Source organism: Capsicum annuum, chromosome 3 (genome assembly GCF_002878395.1).
Source record: "Capsicum annuum cultivar UCD-10X-F1 chromosome 3, UCD10Xv1.1, whole genome shotgun sequence".
In the NCBI taxonomy this organism is placed as follows: domain Eukaryota; kingdom Viridiplantae; phylum Streptophyta; class Magnoliopsida; order Solanales; family Solanaceae; genus Capsicum; species Capsicum annuum.
In genome coordinates, this window is record NC_061113.1 from 208,983,305 (window position 1) to 208,994,121 (window position 10,817).

General features: G+C 40.8%; 1 protein-coding gene across 5 annotated transcripts; it reads left to right on the plus strand.

The window, feature by feature from the left end:
- The first annotated feature begins 203 nt into the window (after window positions 1–203).
- On the plus strand, window positions 204–10,318 carry LOC107863325 (methyl-CpG-binding domain-containing protein 13). 5 transcript variants are annotated; one of them, XM_016709199.2, is made up of 6 exons: window positions 204–817; window positions 6,944–7,075; window positions 7,210–7,302; window positions 7,467–7,613; window positions 8,351–8,492; window positions 8,865–10,318. In XM_016709199.2, the coding sequence occupies exons 1-6, from the start codon at window positions 731–733 to the stop codon at window positions 10,037–10,039; spliced, it is 1,776 nt and encodes a 591-aa protein (XP_016564685.1). In that variant the 5' UTR covers window positions 204–730; the 3' UTR covers window positions 10,040–10,318. The 5 variants fall into 5 exon arrangements, with proteins under 5 accessions (XP_016564685.1, XP_047264567.1, XP_016564688.1 ...); XM_047408611.1 differs by lacking the exon at window positions 204–817 and adding an exon at window positions 832–1,252; XM_016709202.2 differs by lacking the exon at window positions 204–817 and adding an exon at window positions 1,889–1,988.
- The last annotated feature ends 499 nt before the right edge of the window (window positions 10,319–10,817 follow it).

The following is a 10,817-nucleotide window of genomic DNA, read 5'->3' on the forward strand; positions in this document are numbered from 1 at the left end:
ACATATAATGTTGTTGTTACTGCATTCTAAATTAATTTTTACATACATACATAAACATAAACTAAAGTGGCCCCAATTGGCTATACATGAGATTAGCATGAGGTTTGTGAAGACTGAAATTTCCAAGCGACCGTCCACTGACTCCGACACCCGCGTTAATGGAGCCCAAGATAATGCCAAACCAACATAAATAAATATATGAATCAAGTGTAAGAACAAGCAAAATGCACTCACCTAACAGTAACTTCTAGAGCTTTTTCTTTTTTTCCTATTACCCACTTGCACATTTGAGGAGGATGTCAGATGAGGACCCAAATTATAAAAATAACGAATGAAAATTTGAGGATTGGAACAGACTAAAACCAAAACAATGAAAGATAGGATTAAAGAATCATCATAAAAGACGTTTTGGTTTGCCTCGATTTGCAAGTTTTGAAACTCTGAGAAAGACTTTGGCAGACACGTGGTATTTGTCCCATTCTCTCCTCCCACCCCCCTACACCCCCATGATGTCCCCATTTCCTCTACTTGTCACTTTACTCTGTTAAGAGTCAAAAATAAAGAGAAGACAACACAACACACCACAACATATATAGTGGTGTCCTCCCCTTATGCATACACACCTCATTCCACCCTTTGGAAAAGAAAGACATCTTTATTTGGTTTTCTTGTTTTTGGGGTTCTTGGAGATTGATTTGAGTTTGTGGGGTTAGTTGTTAATTTAGGTGAGATGGGGAAGAAAAGGGCTTTGCCCAATTGGCTTCCTTCTGGTTGGAAGATGGAGGTTAAAGCACGCAAGAAAGGAAAGAAAGAGAAGGTGCTTTTCTTGCTCACTCCTCTTTCTTTAATCTTGTTACATTTCCCTTTTGTTTTTCTGTAATTTTTTTTTTCTTCTGGGATAATAAAGATTGATTCTTTGTTTGATTCATTTCTGATCTTCCATTCCCTCTGCAAATGTAATTTCAATTATTCTTGGCTTAATCTGTACTCTATAGCTAATGGCTAATGGTCTACTACTTTTTTTTTTCTCCTTGTTGCATAAATTAGCAAGCTTGATGATGTTTCATCTGTGTACACAAAGTAATTGAATTTTGTAAGGGACACTTTGTTGAGGTGCATGCAAGCTGATCCAGACATCATTATAATTTTTTTTAAAAAAAAGAAAAGAAGAAAGGGGCAACTGTTAGGAGTTGGTGTTCTTTCTCTAAACAGGTTTAACTGAAGAGGTGCTAGTTTGCTTATGGCTGAATAGGTAAAGAATTCAACATGCACTTGTTTGTTAAACCATGTAATGCCCAGACAATATAATTATATGAATGTCCTAGTTCTAGTGATTGGTTTTTGGACTTTATTATATAGCTTGTTATGCCGGTCAGTAAATTGTCTCTGGCTTAAGCAACAGTCACCACGCCTCAGTCCCAAGCTAGTTATAGTCGGCTATATGACTCTTCATTGTCTATGTTACTCCATTTAAACTCATCTCAGGCCGTCTTATATCAGACCTTGGTACGGCCTATTCATGATGGATGAAGGTTTTGGTAAGGTTAAGAATGAATGGTACCTATAATCACGCCCAATCGTTGCAGTACTTGAGAATAAAGTAAAAAATATTCTCTTTTTTTTATCCCATCATTGGGGGAAAAAATGGGTTGGTTAGTGGTCTTGTGGAGACATAATAGTGTGATATGTCGGACATTGCATGTCAAGTTTAGTAGGGCGGCAGTTTTACTTAGTCTTAAACAATTGTCTCTGTGGTAAAGATTAATTCCTTGGTTATATTGCATAAAGGATGGGATAACTTAGTTTATGTTCAGAAGCCGCGTGTCTTATCCTTGGAATGATGCTAGATTCTCACAACTAACGATTTGTTTTTCTCTATGTTCAGAAGCTGCGTGTCTTGTCCTCGGAATGGTGCTAGCTTCTCACGTTTGATACTTTTGTTTCTCTACGTTCACAAGCCGCGTGTCTTGTCCTTGGAATGATGCTAGGTTCTCACGTCTGCTACTTTTGTTTTGTCTACGTTCACAAGCCGTGTGTCTTGTCCTCGGAATGATGCTAGGTTTCCACAACTGATACTTTTGTTTTTTCTACGTTTACAAGCCAAGTATCTTGTCCTCGGAATGACGCTAGGTTTCACGTTTGATACTTTTGTTTTCTCTATGTTCACAAGCTGTATGTCTTGTCCTTGGAATGAGGTTAGGTTCTCACATCTGATACTTTTGTTTTTCACAAACCGAGTCTGGTCCTTGGAATGAGACTAGGTTCTCACGTCTGATACTTTTGTTTTCTCTACGTTCACAAGCTGCATGTCTTGTCCTCGGAGTGATGCTAGGTTCTCGCATCTGATACTTTTGTTTTCTCTATGTTCACAAGCCACGTGTCTTGTCCTTGGAATGATGCTAAGTTCTCACGTCTGATGCTTTTGTTATCTTTTTCTTTCTTGTTTTTCCTTGTTCGCTATAACTGAATCTTTTGACATTTACTTAATCTGCCTAAAATTGATCATATATTGGAACCTTTTTTCAGCAATTAGACCAGATACGTTGCTTCTGCTATTTAAATGAGATGATACAAAGAACTCCTTAAAATGTCCTGAATTCTTATCTACACGTCCAACTTTGTCGGCGACCGATGAACCTCCTACACTTGTCCAAAATAGAATTTTTACCGTCCTAAACGACAGTGGGGGGAAAAAGCTTATTTACCCACATTAAAGCACCATGGCTGAGAGCAGAATAAAGGACAAAATGCAACTTTCTCTTTGAACTTTTACCTAGGAAGAAGTTGAAGTTGGAAAAAATCTCAACGAGTGGGACTTTTATAACTCTTAAAGCCTTATTTATTCTTGACATAAAAGGCACCAGCCTTGTCGACTACAAATGCCCCAGAATTCAGACCAGTTATGTAGCCTCCTCTTGACTTATGAAAAACTGTAACCATCCTGTGAAAATTTTCTTTTTCTTCAATGGTGTCTTCTCATATCACATTTGAATCTCATCCTCTTACCAAAACTATCCCATGTGCTAGATTTTTCTGTCCTTTCAACAATTGAACCGGGAAAACAGAAACATGACGATTGATATGATCTCTCTGGCTTCACCACAAGTCCAAGAATCTTTTTATCCCATTATCTTTGCCACAAAGATGCTGCTGCTGCTGGCATGTTTCTCGGACTCCTTAAAAATGCCGACGGTTGCGTGTCAAATCCTTCAAAAGTAGTGCATTTTTGAAGGATCCGATAGGGGTGCGGCAACATTTTTAGAGAGTCCGAGCTAAGCTTCCTCCATATTAATGACTTACCATGTTCGTCAATTTTCATTGTTACTATTTTGGCCTTTATACTTTAGAGAGGAGAGAGATGGCTAAAGAAAAGGAATAGACTATTTGGAAAGAGAAATGATGATGAATCTGACATGGATGACACGTCAATTGCACCCAACAACAACAACAACAAACCCAGTGTATTCCCACCTAGTGGGGTCTGGGGGGGGTAAGATGTACGCAGTCCATACCTCTACCTCTGATGAAGTAGAAAGGCTGTTTCCGATAGACCCCCGGCTCAAGACACGAGATACCACACAAATACATAGTAAAGCACAGAAGCAGATTACATAACATAAATACGGCACCCATAAGTAATATAAAACAGAGGAAAGCAGAGGAAAGCCCACAGATTCGTAATAAAACATGGAACACGGAAGACGGAATCATAACAGGAATAAAACCCCCACCAAGTAATTCCCTACACTAGCGACCCAAACTGGCCCTAATCCTCTGCCGAAATTCGCGCCCTCCAGACCTTCCTATCTAGGGTCATGTTCTCGGTGAGCTGTAACTGTTCCATGTCCCGCCTAATCACCTCGCCCCAGTACTTCTTCGGCCTACCCCTACCCCGCCTAAAACCATCCAACGCTATCCTCTCACACCTACGGACCGGGGCATCCATGCCCCTCCTCTTCACGTGTCCGAACCATCTCAATCGTGCTTCCCGCATCTTGCACTCCACTGAAGTCACACCAACCTTCTCCTGGATAGTCTCATTCCGAACTCTATCCCCTTTAGTCAGTTCACACATCCAGCCCAACATCCGCATTTCTGCCACCTTCATTTTTTGGGTGTGGGAGTTCTTGACTGGCTAACACTCCGCTCCATACAACAAGGCCGGACGGACTACCATCCTGTAGAATTTGCCTTTAAGCTTGGGCGGCACCTTCTTATCACACAGCACCCCCGACGCGAGTTTCCACTTCATCCATCCCGCCCTAATACGGTGCGAGACATCCTCGTCAATCTCATCGTTACTCTGGATCACGGACCCAAGATACTTGAACTTATCCCTCTTACATACCTCCTGTGCTTCCAGCTTCACTACTACCTCATTCTCCTGCCTCACGTCATTAAACTTGCATTCCACATACTCTGTCTTGCTTCTGCTCACCCTGAACCCTTTAGATTCAAGAGTTTGCCTCCACACCTCTAATTTGTCATTCACACCCCCTCGAGTCTCATCTATCAGAACTACATCGTCTGCAAAAAGCATACACCAAGGCACCTCCCCTTGAATACGCCGCGTCAACACATCCATCACCAACGCAAACAAAAAGGGACTAAGAGTAGATCCCTGATGCAATCCTGTCAGGACAGTGAAATGCTCTGAGTCTCCTCCCGCCGTCCTCACCTGGGTTTTCGCTCCATCATACATATCCTTAATTACTCTGGTATATGCCAGCGGTACTCCACTCACCTCCAAGCATCTCCAAAGCACCTCCCTGGGGACTTTGTCGTATGCCTTCTCCAGATCGATAAACACCATGTGCAGATCCTTCTTCCGCTCCCTATACTGCTCCACCAACCTCCGCACCAGGTGGATTGCCTCCGTCGTCGAGCGGCCGGGCATAAATCCGAACTGGTTTTCCAAAATAGACACTATCCGTCTCAGCCTCACCTCGACCACTCTCTCCCAGATCTTCATAGAGTGACTCAATAACTTAATCCCCCTATAGTTATTGCAACTCTGAATGTCCCCCTTATTCTTATAGAGAGGGACCATGGTACTCCACCTCCATGCCTCGGGCATCTTCGCCGTCCTGAAGATTTCATTAAACAATCCAGTCAACCACCTTACACCAGCCTCTCCAACGAACTTCCAAAACTCCACCGGTATCTCATCCGGTCCCGTCGCCCTACCCCTTCGCATCCTGCGGACAGCCTGTCTAACCTCTTCTACCTTAAAACGTTTACAATAGCTAAAATCCCGACACTCCTCTGAGTGTTCCAGTTCCCCTAACACAATAGCTCTATCCCCTTCGTCATTCAAGAGCCTATGAAAATACGACTGCCATCTCTTCTTAATGTGGCCGTCCTCCACCAACACTCTACCGTCCTCCCCCTTAATGCACCTCACCTGATCGAGGTCACGACCCTTCCTCTCCCTAGCCTTAGCGAGTCTAAACAACTTTTTCTCCCCTCCTTTCTCCTGTAACCCTGCATACAAGCTCTCAAAAGCGGCCGTCTTAGCTGCCGTGACTGCTGACTTCGCCTCCTTCCTCGCTTGCTTGTACTCTTTCCTGTTTACCCGCACGTCAATTGCACCCAATTCGCTTAAATCTTGTTGTGGTCTCAGAGGGTGGTAATAATTTCACTTTGGACAAGGATAGTGGGTTCATAGGATTCCTACAAGCTTAGGTGTGTAGTTAGAAAAAAAGGGACAAGTTGGAGAGGTATTTATGTTTATCCTATAGTTGAATTGTAGCAAATATAGTTTTTATGTTTTTTTTCCCCAAATCCAGTCTGCTAACATCATATAATTGAATTTCAGCCCTCAAATTTGTTTGTGTATCTTAAAACCTTAATCCCATAATCCTTAAAATTTTCTTTTACCATCCACAACATTGATATTATGATGCACATCTTCAAGATGTATTTAGTCTGAGCTTTGGTTTCTTATATTGATGTGTATTTAATTATTTATGTTGATTGATTCTGGCAACCTGCTATTTCTTTTTGGAAGATAAGGTGCCTATTGTGCTTTTGGTGTTTTTAAGACTACGGAGATGCCAGTTAAGCTGGCATTCCATTTTGTTTAAAATGAGGAGAAAATTAAGATTCTTTAATGGTGTGTGGCAGGGAGTCAGCTCAGCTTCAGAGTCTGCTCTCTTATAACCCAAATTATAGAAAAAAAAAAAAGGGCAGCCTGGTGCACTAAAGCTACCGCTATATGCGGTGTCCGGGGAAGGGTCCCACCACAAAGGTGTATCGTACGCAGCCTTACCTTTCATTTCTGCTAGAGGCTGTTTCCAAGGCTTGAACCCGTGACCTCCTGGTCACATGGCAGCAACTTTACCAACTTTACCAGTTACTCCAAGGCTCCCCTTCATAACCCAAATTGTAGAGAAATTCTAAAAGATTCTACAACTTCCAATACCTTTCCCTATCTAATTTTTTCCTTATCAGGATCATTTTATCTTTGCCAAAATGGACAAACTACATACTGCAATCTGTGCTTTTAATAGCAAATACCGAGTTTGGAAATTTTGCTTGAATGCTTTCCAGAAAAAGTGAAGGGAAAGGATGAATTGTATTTATTCATTAAGAAGCTGTGTTGCCCTATTACAGTCCTACCCATCGTATCCGTGCAACCTATTTGTCACGCACCACTTGTAGTTTTCCTTGCTGTGCTATGTCTTCTTCCTAATGTGCATTATGAAGCGTCACACATTTACCGCTTGATAGTCGTCTGAGGGCTTTGCTGATTTTAACTTCAAAAAGTATGATGTATGAATCGCTAATGGCGGGTCCTGAAATTTGGAGTCATAGAAGTTTCTGCTCTCATCTTCAATCCATGCACATTTAAGAATAGAAAATTGAAAACAATATATTGTTATTCCTCTCCTTCTAAGCTGCACTTCTGTATCTCTGAGTGTATCTATTGTGTTTATTGCAGTGGTATAGTGATCCCTCAAAAGGAGTCAAATTCTGCTCCAAGGCAGACGTTCTTCACTATCTTAGCAGTGTTGACAGTAATTGTTCTAAGAGTTCTAATATGAAGGAATTGGAGGAGAAAGACACTGAAAAGGTCTCATTGGTTAATTTATGTTTTCTACCAATGTAGTGCAACCTTCTTCTCCCCCTACTGCGGGGAAACCTCCTTTATATGAAGTTCTCTACTTTGTATTGGCCCTTACAGTTTCTCTGTTTTCAACAATATAGTGTTCTACTGAGGCTGCATCAGAAGAGTTGCCACCAGGATGGATTAAGGAATTGAGGGCCAGGAAAAAGGGGCGTAAGATCAGGAAAGATCCGGTACTAACTCCTTTGTTATTTTCCTATTTCAATGCCTACCAGCTTAGCAATTACTAGAAATGCAAATCCTTACCATATTAGGTTCAAACTCACTCCATGCTGTCTCTTTCAGTTGCAATCTGCTGGAAGTTTGTACTTATGTGATTGCTTAATCGCCTTTGCAGTATTATATTGACCCTGTCAGCGGACAAACTTTCCGCTCTATGAAGCAAGTTTCTCAGTTCCTTGAAACAAGAGAGTCAGGAAGGATTGAATCCAAGCCCGATGATCTATGTTCTGGTACATTAGAACTGGGAGAACCTTCCTCTTCTGTAAGTGATTGTTTTTCCCATGCTAATTCTCATTTATGGGTATTATCATTTACTTTGGTAGTTAAAATCCAAGGTTTTCATGAACTAGTTAGGATCCACGACCTCCTGTTTACAATGATTATGGAGGTAATTAGTAAGCAAAGAAATTTGTGATCACATAAAACTAAATTGTATGATGAAATTACACGTCAAGTTACTGGAATTTATATGAGTACATTACAGATCCTGATATCTATGTTAGTGTAAGTGGTGGTATTCATATCTTTTCACCAGCTTGGCCATAGAAAAGTATGCCCTATTCATACCCTACAAAGCTTATATAGACATCTGTAAACAAACTGTTTACATCAAACTCTAGGACACTTTGTGAGATTCTGGAATTAGCTGATAAAACTTCGAGAGGGAAACCTCTAAAAAATGATTCTTTCCATTGTCTCTGTCATGCTAAACTTTTGTTGGTGATTTCAGATCTGTAGCATCTTCTGGTCTACGTTTCCTTTATAAAAATAGTGGAGATCAGACTCTTAATACAGTGTATTTTTCATCAAATAATTAAACTTCATGACCTCCCTTTATTGTAATTGTTTGAAACCTTTTATTGGTAATCTCATTGCATATAGGGCACACTCTCACACCTAAAACCCGTTAGCAAGACTTCAAACCACTAACAATGCTTCAAATTCTCCATGGTAATTCTTCATGATCTAATCTTTTTGTTTGTTTCTGGTATTCGCTAGTTGCCTGTTGAAGCTGACAAGCAGATATCGCTAGACAGTGATGCATCCGACCAGGTAGCTAATTCAAATCAGAAGCTGAAGTTGGGTGCTGAGCATATTGGGCATTCCAGTTGCGTAGAAGGTGGTATGTCATCCTTTGAAGGTATTGCTCACAATTGGAAAGTTCTACGCTTTCTGTTTCATATGGAGTATTTATTGCTTGATTTATGCTCTTTAAGTCATCTACTTACTGTAAGTTCCCTCCATTCCTCTCATACAAATTTCCTTGTGTATTCAAGAACTAATTTATTGCTGAAATTCTTGGAAAAAATGAAATGCTTTTAATGTTGGAATAGAAGCTCTTCTGATAGTGCTGCCTCTAGACAGGTCAAGAGATGTCACTTCATGTCATCAAAATTCAAGTACAGGCGCTCTTTTTAAAAGGAAAAAGGAAACTTGTTGTAGGCACGTGAAGTGTCTTTTAAGTAGTTTATCAAATTGAGTCGTTCTAATTTGGAAGTAAAAAATATTACAGGAGATTCTGTACCAGAGAATGCGGAAGAGAAGAATGTTGGTAAAGTTGTCCCGAATACCACAAGTGGAGAGCATTACAAGAAGGATGATGGTAAAGTTGTCTCTGATCCTGCATGTGGAGAACATCAAGAAAAGGAGGATCATGGTAAAGTTGTCTCGGATCCTGCAAGTGGAGAACGTCAAGAGAATGAGGATGATGGTAAAGTTGTTTCAGATCCTGCAAGTGAAGAACATCAAGAAATGGTGGATGATGGTAAAGTTGTTTCAGATCCTGTAAGTGGAGAAAATCAGGAAAAGCAGTCACCAGGAGTGAAAAAGCATGAAATGGAAACAAATCAGCGGAAAAGAAAACAGGGTGTGAACTTGCCTCGCAGAGCATCAAAACGGCTTGCTGGTATTAAAGCTGATACATCTCTTAAGCTCCAAGCAAATAATCAAATCCATCTAGCTACAGTGAGACAGGAGGGGATGCAAGCCGCCACCACCGATAACCCTGTGAATTTTATTAATACCAGTAAGCATGTTGCAACTGTGGTGACTGGTATCACCATCAGCAAGAAGGTAGAAACTGGGAGTCTGGCCATTAAAAGGCAACAAGATCTTGTTACTTCACCACAAAAGGAGCAAGAGAAGCCTTCTCCCGCTGAACCTGCAAAAACTTTCCTTGCCAGCCGTGAAGGTGATAAGAAAGGTGAAACAGCTCTTGAGTCGTCTTTACATGATCTTTGGACGGATCCTTGCATAGAATTTGCAATAAAGACGCTAACTGGCACGATTCCAGTGATAAATGAAAAGGAAGTGGGTGAGGTCCAAGGTTCTTGTCCAAGTACAGCTTCTGCTAATACTCCTTCCTCTGTGGGCTTACCTTCTGATGAAGTTTGGGAAGATCCTTGCTTCATGTTTGCAGTCAAGACTCTTACTGGTGAAATACCAATAGGGGACAACTTATTCTCTCAGAAGATAGTCCAGCAGCAATGCACTTCATCGCAATTCCAAGGAAATAATGGCTTAGTATTACCAAACATCAGATTTGATGAGTTTGTCCAGGCCAATCGTTCACAGTTGGGGGCACCAGAAATGTCTTCGTACAAGCAACAGCCTGCAGTAGCCCCTAACGCATGCCAGAATCCTTGGTTCACAAAATTTGGTTCTCATCGACCTTCACCACTTTGTTGAGTGACCAAGATCATGGTAGATTACAACCTAGCTTAGGAAGTTCAACCTAGCTTGTAGTACTATCTTTATTTCTAACTTAGCATCAGGCTCAAATTTCTAGGCAGCTAGAGCTGCAGTAAAAACTTAAAACTATGATGTAAAAATGTTAATCACAAACGGATTGTTCGGTGTAATTGTCGTTGTAAAACTCTATGTTAGGCACCTTTTCAATTTACTACATAGAACAAAGGAGGAAAAGAAGAGCGCATGGGTGAAAGGAATGCAACCTTTTTGTGTTCAGAACATGTTTTCTGGAAATTTAATATACTCCCAGTAGTTTGATATATTCACTTGCATTCCAAGACTTTTGAATGCAAACTGCCTACACCTGAAAATCCATAAGCTCACATTCCAACACTGAGAATGCAAACTAAGTTGAAAGCTAATAGATGGCTTCTTGTATACTAAACTTGATTCTGTTTAGGCTTATGTTTCACTAAGCAGTAGAAACGTCAGGTCAATATGACAGTCTCGCTCTGAGTCTAGCTACTGCATAGGGGCTCGCTAGTAGAGCTATGTTACTCTGACTTTCGCATAGCTAATGTTACGCTATGTCTGCAGTAAAGATACTTGAACTTTCTGAATGCTGTTGCTTCACATGAATTTTCGACGATTATTGTTGACATGTACATTGTTTTCACCTTCGAGTCCCACAATTTTACTTGAGGTAGACATTTTGGTAGATCTTGGAATTGTACTATGTATATTTGACTCAATTGATCCCAAGAAACAGTACCTA